Source organism: Globicephala melas, chromosome 1, assembly GCF_963455315.2.
Source record: "Globicephala melas chromosome 1, mGloMel1.2, whole genome shotgun sequence".
In the NCBI taxonomy this organism is placed as follows: Eukaryota; Metazoa; Chordata; class Mammalia; order Artiodactyla; family Delphinidae; genus Globicephala; species Globicephala melas.
Window position 1 is genome coordinate 157,545,794 of NC_083314.1, and position 13,037 is coordinate 157,558,830.

The window sequence follows — 13,037 nt, forward strand, 5'->3', positions numbered from 1 at the left end:
CTGCTTCTCTTTTAGGTCAGTGGTTTTCAGTGTCCCTTTTTTTTTAGCAGCAAAGCCTTTTTCAGACAGTAATGTAGAACTCCAGTAAATAAAATAGAAAAAAGCAGAACCGCTCTGGATGTGGAGAGGCTCAGCCTTGGCTTTTCATCCCCTGTAGTGGTCTCTTAGGCAGAAACCTAGGATTCTTGGGAACCATTTGAAAACCATGTCTTAAGTGAGCCTTTCTCAACCAGGGTTCCTCATCTTAAACGCAGTGATTTGAATGAACTATTTTCTCAGATAGGCACAAGGATCGGTCATAATTGGTACCATCCTAGATGTCTAATAGGTGCTGTGAGCAATAGAGCAGAACCCCAGTTGAGAAAGGCTGTCTTAGACGAATGGCATGGAATCAGGCCAGGGTGAGCTCAGGTATCCAGAGGTTGGCTCCAAACATTTCTCCCAGGAGGTGTAGCTAATGGTGTTCCTCTTCCCTTTTAGGAAGAGTACGAAGACTCCAGTGGGAATGTTGTGAATAAGAAGACGTACGAGGATCTGAAAAGACAAGGACTGCTCTAGTGTTCAGGGATGTTTCTCAGCTGTGGGGCTAGCCCAATCTTCCTTAAGATCTGCTTTTTCTATTTCTCCCAGCCAAACGCTCCTAAAGACTCTTTGCTACTTAGTCTTACGGACTAGCATGCATCTTGTAGAAGCAAGGCATGCTGGCATATTGCAGGGTTGAGGTGTGTTTTATCTTTGTTTTATATTAAAAAAGATTCTGTTGGAAAATAAAACCAGCCCTTGTTCTGAATGTGTCTTGTTCTGAAGCCCGGGATTATGTACTAATTCAGTCCTCTAGTTCTTAACACCTCCCTACCTCTTTCTCACGATCTTCAGTAGCAACTGAAGTTTAATGAGCGCCTGTTATGTTACATATATTATGCTGGGTAATTCTGACTTAGCCTCATTCCCCACCCCCATTTGCTGCCACTTCTCCAAATGAGCATCACCCCAGGATAAGCCCTGCCCTTAGTTGAGTCAGCCATTCGTGCGCATACTGTACTAGGGAAAGATGGGGAGGGTGAGCCAGGACCTCTGCTAAGGACAAAGTTGTGGCACCAGGGTTGCCTTTTTATTTGCATAAAGGAAGGACTTGGGCTGTTTTGGAATGGGCCTGCTGCCCTGCCCCTTCTCTAAGCCTCAGCAGCCTGGCACACAGTGAAACTAAGACCAGCACTGACTTCACCTGCTTGCTACTTCAGAACAAGAGGCTTTGGTCTCCCTTTGTCTTCCATGGGATCCTTCCTTGACTGAGAAGTGGCTAATATTCTTGTGTTCTCCAAGCCCAGATAGCCAAGATTTGGGTGGAGTTGAGCAGCTGCCTCAGGATCTGAATCTGAGGGATTCAGATCCCAAAGGGAAAGAACTAGGGGAGCCAGGGGGCCCTGATCTGCCCTCAGCACAGTCATCTGAAGGCCAGGGCCGGGGCCAGAACAGGATTCCCCAGAGGGCCCCTTTGCCCCTCAGCACCCAGACCTTCAGTTTGTTTGTAATATATCTACTTATACGTCTGCTTGGACAGATCCCAGCTCCAGAGCTGGCCTTTCCCTCACACTCATCTATTGCCCTAGTTATCTCCATGAGTAGGGCTTCACCACCAGGTTGGGATTTTCCTTACTGGCTCAACCCATCCCTTGGGCAACTCCTCACATGTTCATTTGTACTTTGGCTCCTCCAGTTGCTTAAAACCCCAGTTGGACAACCTCGCCAGAGCCTGAGTTTCTAAAGCAGAGCGAATGGATAATAAAACCTAATTGAGCCAACTAAAAACATTGGTAACTGAAAATAGGCCCAAAGTGCAAGGAGACATTGCCTTTTGAGAAGAGAGTTAAAGCCTGGGAAATGGTGAACATGGGAGGGGATGTCTCTCCAGCCTTCCAGCTGGGGCAGTAGCAGCATCAGGCCTCCCCAGGGACACACCTGATGCTTTCCCACCGTCACATTCCTCTGAGCCCCCTCTTCAGGAGTGGGTACCTGGGACGGCAAGGTCAATCAATGGAGCGTTCCAAGAGCCCGTTTGTTTTCTTTACAGTGTGGAGGGGCGGTGGGACCAGGTTCTGTGGAGTCCTGCCATCATCCTTGCCCAGATAACTAGTCATCCTGTGAACTGAGCCAGAGGTGCCTGGGAGGAAACAAGCCCCTGGCGGGGGCGGAGACTCCTTTTGTTCATTTGTTACATTCATCCAAATATTTTTTAGTGCCTTCCACGTGCCAGGCACAGCTAGGTTTGCAAATCTTGAGAATTAAATGGATGTGAGATGGTGGGAGCAGACCCAGAGGTAAGGAGGTGCAGTAACACCTGGGCCAGCTGGAAGAGTTGTGTGGCCAGCTCCACCCAGCCCTGAGGGGCACAGAGTTACTCAGGAGGTGCCTGCAAACTTGCATCAGTCAGAAGTGGTTCTCGGGACTTCCCTGGTGGTCCAGCGGGTAAGACTCCCCGCTCCCAGGGCAGGGGCCCCGGGTTTGATCCCTGGTCTGGGAACTAGATCCCACATGCCGCGAGAAGTCCGCATGCCGCAACTAAGACCCAGCACAGCCAAAATAATTTATATAAATAAATAAATATTTTAAAATAAATAAAGAAGCAGTGGTTCTCCCCAGAGGTGGCTCCCTGAAGTCTGGCCTTCAGGGGTCTGCTATAAGAAGAACAGGATTACAGCTGAGCCCCCTTACTAGGCTAAGGAGAGCGGAGTGGTGCTCTTCCTGGGTTTAGGTCGGTAGTTCTTAATCTTTTTTAAGGATCATAGATTCCTTTGGAAAGACAAAGGTAACTGTGGACTTTCTCCTTAGAAAAGTCTGCTTGCATATACTTTGTTTTTTTTTTTTGGCAGTGTTGCATGGCATGCGGGATCTTAGTTTCCCCACCGGGGATCAAACTTGCGCCCACTGCAGTGGAAGCGGGGAGTGTTAACCGCTGGACTGCCAGGGAAGTCCCTGCATATACATTCTTGCACACAATTTCAGGGGCTCATGAATCCCCAGAAGTGCGTCCTTGGTTCCTGAGTCTTATGAGAATCTCTCCTTTAGACCTGGAGTCTGAACCTCTGCCAGGGCACTGCCTGCCAGGAACAGATGATTCAGCTCACTTTTCAAGGAGGAAACTGCTCCATCAGAGCAACTGCAGGACTCTGCCTGCCCTCCCAGCCCACGCAGGAATCTGGGCTTGACCCCCAGATTGGCCCTGCTGAACCCAGAGGCTGATCTTGGGATGAACCTCCCAGAAGCGGGAGTCTCCTCCCTCCCTACCTCTGAGAGGAAATCCAGTAAATCTGTGTCCAGCCTCAACTGTCATCCCTTTCCTCCACTTCCCTTCTGTTCCCCTCGCTGGGTCAGCTTGTGCTGGAAGGCTCTACAAAGGGAGCACCCTAAAAGTAACCCATGTGTTGGGAAGTGAGCGTCAGACAAAGATGAGGTTTCTGTCTTCCCTCTGCATTGTTTTTACATTTTTTTATCCTTGGGATGATAACTACCTCTCCCTTCATCTTTCCATCCTGCCCTGCTGGCAGCCTCGTCTCTAAGTTCTCTTGGGAGGAATGGGCCTGTGACCTCTCCCCACCCACTCCCCTTTCCACTATCAGACAGACAGAGTTCTCCCGTTGCAGGTGGGCCCTGGGACGACCCTGGCCTCCCATCCCTCTTATCTCTTCTGAGAGCCTGCTCCACCTGCCGGGTTTCTCATCTACACAGATAAGACACGTTCCAGTGGGGTCCTTCTATCTGCCAGTTGACTTTATTTTCTCCCTCTGGCTTCAGTCTGGACATCAGCTGTGCTTCCTTCTTTTGCCTGTGTCCCCGGTGGCAGCAGCATCAGAGGGAACTGCCAGAGCTAACAGATGACTGGAGGGGAGGAGGGGCAGCCGCCAGCTTCCAGCCTCCCTGACTCAGGCACACACGCTGGTTGCCCTCCACATCTTCAGGTGCGCAGGTAGGTCTACAGCTGGGATGGGGTGAGGCTCAGGGAATACTGGGAATGTTCTATTTATGGAGACATGCACAGACTAAAGTAGATGGGCAAGGAGCAGAACTAGCACAGATACCAAGTAACTGTCTAAGCTTCGCCCGGCTTTCTGATGGTCTGCTTCCCTCACACTCCTGAGCTGTCCCTCCAGCCTCAGCTGTCCCAACCAGGAAGCGGGAAAGGGGCTGTGTGGGAGGCTTGGGTCCTTCCTTTCACAAGGACACAGGGGCTGGGGAGAACCTTTGGGCCCCCTTCTTGACCTATTTGCCTTTGGAGACTGAAGTCCCCTTGAGAGGTGTTAACTGGATGAGAACACTTCTTGAGTGTAGCGTTGGAGGGGAGGGAGCAATGGAGGGGCTGAGGCTCCTGGTAGTAAGGAGGGGTGAGGGTGGAGAGAGAAGTGGCCCCTATTGCCAAGGGGTCCTACCCTGCCTCACCTCTGCACCCAGGATTCTGAGCACAGCCCCACTCGTGCATTAAAGACCATGGCCAGAAGGGGCCCAGCCTGGCCCAGACAGGGTCCAGGCTCTCCTCTGTATCACATCACCCTGGCAGCCATCACCTGTGAGATCCAGGTGCTGATGGAGGGCCAACCCTTGACGGCAGGGAAACATGCCCTGTTAGCCCTGGGAAATCTGGGGGCTGGGCTGTGCTCAGCCTCCCAGGGTTGGGCGGGAAGATGGGAATAAGGTCCCCCTCTCCCATCTCCAGCAGTTTTCTGCCTCGCATGGAAAAACTTGAACCTGGGCTTAGCAGACCCTTACAGATCTGATCCCTTCGTCCTGGGGGAACCAGAGCTGGCATCCAGCTATCCAGGGTCTGAGAGGTACCTCCTGCCCTTAGCTCACCTCTGATTTAGAAACAGGGTTGGGTCTGAACCCTGAAGAATCTGGACAAGGGGAGCCCTGACTTCTGACCCTCTCTGTGACCCAGCATTTCCCTGCCCTGGGTTCTGAGGAAGCCCATCACCCGCCACTCCCCACCCCCAGCAGCTTCTGATGTCAGAGGCAAATGAGGCCACATCAGAAGCACCGGATGTCTATTTCCTGTCACTGCACCTGCTCCAGCTCTGTCTCCCCTCGGGCCTGGGATGCTGCTGTTGCCATGCCAACAACAACATTTACTCTCAAAGGGGCCGTTACCAGGCTGCAGGCCCCTTTGTGCCTGCCTCAATGTCACTCTGAAAGTATGACTTGTGGGAAGCAAAAGTCCAGCCCCTGGGACCCTTTATTCCATACAAGTTGACCCCCCTGCTCCCAGCCTTAGTTTACTCCTTTGCATAGCGTAGTAATGGGAATCTCTGTTTGCAGCCCTCCCCTGGGCTGCCCAGGACCAGTCCCTCACTCTCTCGGGCTCCTGGCCTACCTCTCAGAAGATGTCTGTGACCGGTAGTAGCCATCAGGCTGCTTTGCTCAGAGGTAGCTGTCCTAAGCCCAGGGACCCCAGCCTTTCCTGGTCCAGGTGACCAACCCTAACCTGTGACTGCTCCTGGGCCCTGAGGCTATCCCTTCTTTTCACCTGTGTCATGGCCCCTTCTACTTAACCGCTGTATGACCTTTCCTTAACCTTGACTCTTGAGCTGGCTGCTTCCTGCAGTGGTCTCCTCTCTCCTTTTCCTCCTGCCAGTCCTCCTGCAGGTCCTACTGGTAGCCCAGAACCTGGTGAGAAGCCAGCTGACCCCCGCTCCTGTCCAGGTAAGCGGCAAAGCAGTCTGTGAAGGAGGAGAGAGCCTCCTGGATGCCTTCACCTGTGGGAAGAGGGCCACAGCGTTCAAACCCTCCCACAGATGTTCCATAGCTTCCCCTGCTATGGAGAGGCGTGCAAACCGGGAAGCAGAGCCTTTCAACCAAAGAGCAGAGTGCAGCGCAGGGGAGAGCTACTGCGAGTGCAGGGGTAGGGCTGCTGTGGGGGACCAGGCAGGATGCTGCCAGGAGGGGCTGCTGCAGGGTTGGAAGGGGTGTGACATTCAGGTACCTCCAGTAAGGTGCTGGGAGGGAGGTGCTGAAGCGGAAGAGAGAGGAGTCGGTGTTTGGGTTGCCCTGAGAGTTGAGATATGGCCCGGGACTGGCTGGCCACCCCCCATCCCCCTGGACTCGCAGGCACTCTCTTTACCCAGCTGATCCAACTCAACGCTTCCCACTATATGGCCTGGTGCAGCCTCAGTTGTGAGGGGAGAAATGAAACCAGCCCCAGCCCTTACCTGCAGGCCTCTAGCCCCGACCCGGCTCTCTGCAGTGCTGCAGTGGCGGCCCACTCTGCCTGGAGCTCAACCAGTTGGCCTCGGGTGAGACAATCCCCCTAGCCTGCAGCTCTGAACCCCTCCTCCGTGGTCCTCCAACTCCAAGCCCCTCCTCCATTGCCCTCCACTCTGACTCTTCCTCCCATTGGCCCCATAAGTTCTGAGCCCCGCCCCACCTGTCCCCAGCCCTGAGCCTTGCCCACCCACTAGCGCCCAGGTCTGAGCCCACCCTCTGACAGGCCCCCAACACCTGAGCTGTTTTCCCCAACCTCCCCAGCCTCTATCAACACCCCAACCTTGTCGGGCTGACCCTTAGCTTTGAGGTCTACCCTCCTCCTCAGTGCCCCACCCCTTCTGGATTTTCCCCTTCCGACTCGCCACCTTTCCCCGCCCAGCTGGGCCAGTGCTCTCCTCCCCACAAGCTCCAAGGAAGCCAGAGCAAGTTCCTGTGCATCTCCAGGTGGCAGAGATGGGAGAGTTTCAGGTTGTGAAGTCCACACACAAGATGCCCTCCCCTGGGGGGCGGCCTGGGGCTTTGCAGAGGAATTGTCCCCCAGCAGACGTGTCATAGCCCTTCCCCAGACAGCTCTGGTCTGCTCCCAGGCCTAGGCCACCTGACCATCCCAGAGGAAAAGACACTTCCCACTCCACCACTGGTGACCACCACCCTGCCAGCCCCCAAGAGAAACATGAGTGTCTGTCCACATCTGCCTGCTCTGGGAAGTGGAAGCAGGAATGGACAGCGAGGGGTGGCTGGGGCTGGGGCCAGTGGGACAGGCAGGATGGGGCTCCAGCCCCGCCTCTGTCTGGAGCTCACAGGGCTCCACACCCCTTACCCTTCCCTTCACTCTCTCTTCAAGGGGAAAATCTCCTGCCAAGGCAGAAAGCTGTGGCCGAGTGCCCCGAGGGCTTGGACTTCTGTGAGGTGGGCCCCTGCGGTGCTCCAAGGTTGGGTGCTGCCCTCCCTCAGAACTGCAGGTCTCTCTTCTCCCCCGCTCGACTAATGGGTCAGCAGCCGAATCGGGCTGGAGCTAGACCTGCTGAGGGCCAGGCTGCTCGACCCTCTGAGCTCCACATTATGCTGAAATCCAAGGCAGTGGCTGGAATCTTCCAAGTGTCTGTGACATGCCCCCTTGTTTCTGATCACCCTGTATGTTCTCTGGGGACGGGCTGGCTGGCCTCATGGGGGTGGAGAGAGGGGTCCAAGGGAGTTCAGCTCAGCCCACAACCCAACTTAACATTTTTTGTCTCTGTGAATGGGGGACGAAGGCAAGGGGAGGATGAACGGTCTCAGCTCTTCTTGCAGCTGAAACGGTCCAGCTCAGGCTACACTGCAGGGCGCAGCCAGGCCTGCGTGACAGGGACGCCCAGGTGTCACAGGGCTGTGGCTCAGCCCTGCTACCAGGAGTGCTGCCAAGCCTCAGCCTCAGGCAGCTGCCTCCAGCTGGATGAGAACCTCCGCTTCAACGGGGCTGCACCAGGGGCCACAAGGAGCCCCCTGCCCTGGACCCTGGCTGGCGCTCTGCTGCTGTTCCTTCGCTCAGCAGTCAGGGAGCGGCAGGCAGGAAGGTCCCATAGGCCCTGCAAGTCCCCAGGCCCACCCCCAGCTCTGATTCCTGTAGCTGTATCTTTTTTTTTTAATTAAAAAAAATACATTTATTTATTTTTGGCTGCATTGGGTCTTCGTTGCTGTGCGCGGGCTTCTCTCTAGTTGTGGCAAACGGGGGCTACTCTTCGTTGCGGTGCGCGGGCTTCTCATTGCAGTGACTTCTCTTGTTGAGGAGCACGGGCTCTAGGCGTGCGGGCTTCAGTAGCTGTGGCGTACGGGCTCAGTAGTTGTGGCTCGTGGGCTCTAGAGCGCAGGCTCAGTAGTTGTGGCGCACGGGCTTAGTTGCTCCGCGGCATGTGGGATCTTCCCGGACCAGGGCTCTAACGCATGTCCCCTGCATTGGCAGGCGGATTCTTAACCATTGTGCCACCAGGGAAGTCCTTGTAGCTGTATCTTTAGTGAGAGGGATTTATCAAGTCCACAACTCTGTGCTAGAGGCTCCCAGGGCCTAGGCCTGAACATGATGCTCTCCAAGGGGACAGGGCCTTAGCCCCATTCCCAAGGAGAGGCTGGGATTTGTCTGGAAAAACAGAACAGTCTCCTGTCTGACCCCCATCAAGTAGGAGGACCCCAAAGTCCTGCAGGGACAGTTTCTTCATCTATAAAAATGCCCGGTCCCGTCTACTTTTCCCAGATCCTCCCCAGACTTTGACACAAAGAGGGGGGCTGGAATTGGGGTTCCCCTGCTTTCCTGCAATGACCACCACCCCCTTTATCTTTAAGGGTCTAAATCAATCCCCTTTCTCCTCATCCCCCACGCAGCTTTGAAACCAAATTCAAATAAACTTGAGCTCCATTTATGCTGTGGATATTTCCAGGAAAAGAAGAAGATTGGGAAGAAGGTGATGTCTGTTTCTGGAAGAGGTTTGCGTATACAAACTTGAACTGGTCACTAAGGCAGCAACTCTAAGCTTAGGGAAAAGGAGTGAGGATGGGTTAGAAGTCACATGCTCACTCTTTCCCCTGCACTTACCCTTTAGTTGGGGTCAAAGCTTGAGAGAAAGAGTATTCATTAAGATAATTCACTAATTCAATAAACATGTTCTGAGGGTCAACTGTGTCCCAGAAACTACCCGGGGGTGATGAGGAAAAGATACAGCCTGTCCTCAGGGAGCTTACAGCTTAGTGAAATGGCCAATAGGCTGGGAGAGGCCGGTCATGACTCCCTGATCTGAGCCCTTTTTGTCCATCTGGAGCAGCCTGCTTATCTTAGGTGGGAAATCGAGGCCCCAAAGGAGGAAGACCTTGCCCAGGTGCCTGTGGCCAGTGAATTGGGGGAAGGGGCCGGAGAACAGCAAAGTACAGCCTCAGGCTGTCCTGAGAGCTGAGTGGCCCCCTCCCCTGAACTCTTTCCTCCCTGAGGAGAGAGGATAGAGCCTCAGCACAGTACTGCATATGAACAGGATCACACCCTTTACAATGTGCATTCTCATCCTTTATCCCCAAACAGCCCCATGAGGCAGGCGGGACCAGGTGCTCCTGTCACACACACCTCACACACACAGCGCTGAGGCTTAGGGGGGAAAGGGAGGCATGTGGCAGTGTCCATGGCACAGAAGTTGGAGTCACATTTTCAGTTGAGGCCACTTTGCTAGGTGCGCGGCCTTGGTCAAATTGCTTAATGTCTCTGAGCCTCAGTTTCTACACCTGGAAAATGGTGTAGTGGTTCTTCACAGTGTTGTTCTCCTTTAAGCTAGGATGGGGTAGTTAGCTGGGGAGGAAGCGTTCCAGTAGAGGCCAGTGTTGGCCTGCCTGGAGTGAGAGGAGTTGAGGATGAAACTGAGAAAGTGTTTTTCCTTAAAGTGACCATCTTCCTTCCAGGTCCTGGGAGGGGAGCTCTGGCCCCATGACTTCCAGGACCGAGGGTGAGCCGAGGGCAAGTACTTAGGAAAATCTTTCCGGAATAGGGAGCCCAGGGTAGCCCAAGACCTAAGGAGTTAACGGGGGCAGGGAAGATCCCACCCCACCCCACCCCACCCCACCCCACCCCACCCCACCCCCGCACTGGCGTGGGCAGGCTGGGCCTTGCAGACTGGCTGACCGTCGTGTGGCGTGGTGGCTTCTGGGAAATGTAGTCTCTGGCTGGGTCCCGGGGCCGCGGTGTTCCGCACACCCAGCAGCGGTGGCAGCTCAGGAGGTAGGCGGCGATGGCAGAGGTGTGGGAGCAGGTGCGGAGCAGGGAAACCAGGGCGGGGCTGGGCAGGAGGGACTGGGCAAGCTAAGGGCTGGGACCCCTGTCCTGATGCTGTGAGAGCCGGACACTCTCGGCCTTCGGCTGACGCAATGGGGCCTGCTGGGCTGGGGGAGGGCCAAGGAGTAATGGGACACTTTCCCATCTCCAGGGAAAAAGGGACAGAACTGGGGTCCTTGTTTAGGATGAGAGCTCCCTTCCTGAGATACGTGCAGATACACCCCTGACACTGCCCAGAGAGGTGCCAGCAGGACTAATACTGCTCCCCAAAAAGGAAGGCAGAGCCCCATCCCAGGAGCAATAGGACTTGTCCTCCTCTCCAGTAATGGGACAAGGCACCCCACGTCCAACAAATAGACTGGACCCCACTTAGAAGCGACTGGATGCCCTTCAAGACAAAGGGCGGTACAGCAAATTGTACCTCTCACCGGGGGCAAAGGGATGGCCCCTCTCCCTAGAAACTGAAAGGCTCATTCTCAGGGGAAGGGGGAGGGGGAGGAGGAGGGAGCGGATGAGGCCTCCTCCGCCTTCTCCCAGCACAAAGCCCCTCCTCCCTGCCCCCAGCCCTCCCTCAGGCAGCTCCATAACCTCCTGAGTGACTTGTTGACCTAAGGGGCTCCCATCTGCCCTCCCCCGGGGCGTGTCTGCTCAGCAGGGGCCAGCATGGACCAGTCTGTGGCGATCCAGGAGACCCTGGCTGAGGGGGAGTACTGCATCATCATATCCTTCCCTGCGGGTGCCGAGCTCCCAGCCCCAGGGCCTGCCGTGCCTGGCCTTGGGAAGTGGAATGGCAGGTGTCTACGTGTCTGTCTGCTTGCCTCCCTCTCTCTGTGCCTTCAGGGGGAGATGGAAACCTGTACATACTAAGCAGTTAGTCCTGGACTTTCTCCCGGGTGCTTTAAATACTCAGTTATCCTCCCACCCCCTGTGACGTTGGGGGTTACTCTTCCCATTTCACAGATGAGGAAGGGTGGGAGAGGTGAAACCACAGAGTGAATCTGTGTGGGTGAGGGTGGGGCGGGGCAGGGCAGGGCAGGGCAGGTGGGGTGGGCTGGGTTGGGCGAGGCCTGGGGCCCGGCTCCCTTTTGGTTTGCCTTGACCCTGAGCTGCAGGCGGTGCAAGGAGCGCTGTGTGAGGGAGAGAGCAGGCAGAGCCGCCTCCTGGGACTCGTGCGTTACCGCCCGGAACATGGTGGCCAGGAACATGCGTCAGTGACTGGTTCAGTCCTTGCCTCTCTGGCCCTGGGTTTGATTATTCTCCACTGTCCCTCCAGCTGGACTTCATGCCCTCTAGGGCAGAGTCTGAGGCTTCTAGAATAATTGTAATAATGATAATAGTTTTTGACCACTATAGGCCAAGCCCTCTGTAGTCTTAGCTCATATAATCCTCAAAATTTGATGAGAAAACTTCTCAAGAAGATGGTTGAACATACGCTCCAGATCTTGAGCCCTGTGGCCTGTCTTGGGTTGAAATTCAGGCTTTGTTACTTCCGAGCCATGTCATCCTGAGCAAACCTCAATGTGTCCAGACTGAAGATTAAAATGAGTTACTACATGTAAAGTGTTTAAAATGCTGTGAAGCACATAGAAAGGGCTCCATAAATGTTGCTAGTAATACCCACATATTACACAGAAGCAGAGAGAGAATAATTAATATTTATCAATGGTCTCACAGCCAGAAGGTGAACCTCAGGGTCTCAGAGCTGGGAGGAGCCTTAGACATTTTTGAACCCACCACCCTCACCTTACAGATGAAAAAGCTGAGGTTCAGGGAGGGAGTGGGGAGGCTAAGATTGCCCTGTTCTTGTCACTTGCAGTGCTAGAACGCACAGGGGGAGATCAAACATGGGTTTTACTAACAAGGCAGGGGCTCCCCGAAATGAGGCAAGTTCAGCTTTGATGACCCAACAGTCTCTGGTGGGTACCATGAGCAGAGAGGCATGAGCACAGCCCCAGGAACCAAGGAGAGAGTGCGAGCACCCCGAGGCTTCCCCGATGGGCCTGAGGGACGACTAGACTACAGGCCCCCTGTCCTCACTCTGCTTCCTGCCCTCAGTCTCTTCCTGTACACACACCGGAGGATGGCCGTTACCGGGGATGATGTCTCCTTGGACCAGATCGTGCCGATCTCTCGGGATTTCGCTCTGGAAGAAGGTGCCACAGGGGCCTGGACAGGATGATCCCTCTCCTCTGGGGTCCCGGGTCATTTCTGCCCTTGTTGGAGGTGGGGCGTTGGGAGGAAGGATGATGCTCAGTTGCTAAGGGCCCTTTCGTTTCCCTGCCCGCAGTGTCCCTGGATGGTGAAGTCTACTTTCTTGGTGAGTGGTCCTTTCAGTCTGAGTCCCAGTTGGGGCAGGGGGAACAGAATCTGCAGAGAGAAGAGTGGTGTGAAGTAAAAGCACTTTCGGATCGTCTCACTGTGGCACGCAGGACCCTGCAGGATGAGGCCCCGGTCATCTCTCCAGTCACTCCTTTCCCTGCTTGCTGCACTTGGAATCCTCTGCATTCCAAGCATCTCAAACGTGACGCGTGTTCACCACGGAGCCCCTGCACACGCTACTTCCTCCTCTTGAAAGCCCTCACTCCTCTTTTCGCATAGCCAGTTATCCTCCAGGGCTTCAGTTCACACTGACTTTCCTCGGGAAGCCTTTGTTGAACTCCTGAGAGTGTTTGTATCCGAAAGTGTTTGTATTTCACTCATACGCATTCCTTTGTCTCGTCCTTACCACCTCTCTGTCACCCACAGTGATTTAATTATTTATAGTGGCCTATGTAATGTCGGTGTTCTTTGCTGGACTGCAGTCGTAATAGCAGAGGTAGTACTAATAATCATAGAAATGAATATTTAATCAATGATGACCTCGCGCCAGGCACTATGCTAACGAGCTTTACACACATCACGTGCTTTCCTCACAATTCTGTGAGGTCATCACTGCTTTCATCCCCATTTTATGGACGAGGTAATGGAAGCCCAGAGAAATTAAGTAATTTAGCAAGTGGTG

The 13,037-nt window shown here is 54.4% G+C and overlaps 2 protein-coding genes across 7 annotated transcripts in view; both read left to right on the forward strand.

The window, feature by feature from the left end:
* Positions 1–784, forward strand: part of SF3A3 (splicing factor 3a subunit 3) — a 28,237-nt gene extending 27,453 nt beyond the window's left edge. The window contains exon 17 of the mRNA XM_060295264.1: positions 481–784. Within this exon, the coding sequence (XP_060151247.1) occupies positions 481–558 (78 nt within the window). The 3' untranslated portion in view covers positions 559–784. The remainder of the gene's footprint in view (positions 1–480) is intronic.
* A 9,156-nt stretch (positions 785–9,940) lies between these two features.
* The window catches only part of INPP5B (inositol polyphosphate-5-phosphatase B), a 50,875-nt gene continuing 47,778 nt past the window's right edge, over positions 9,941–13,037 (forward strand). For 4 of the 6 annotated variants that reach the window (XM_060307640.1, XM_030868752.2, XM_060307626.2 and 1 more), the window contains exons 1-5: positions 9,941–10,013; positions 10,692–10,756; positions 11,149–11,243; positions 12,092–12,189; positions 12,324–12,353. In XM_060307640.1, coding sequence (XP_060163623.1) covers positions 10,700–10,756; positions 11,149–11,243; positions 12,092–12,189; positions 12,324–12,353 — 280 coding nt within the window. In that variant the 5' untranslated portion in view covers positions 9,941–10,013; positions 10,692–10,699. Of the gene's footprint in view, positions 10,014–10,691; positions 10,831–11,148; positions 11,282–12,091; positions 12,190–12,323; positions 12,354–13,037 lie in introns of those variants that run through there. The other 2 variants (XM_030868677.2, XM_060307623.2) reach the window with 2 other exon arrangements.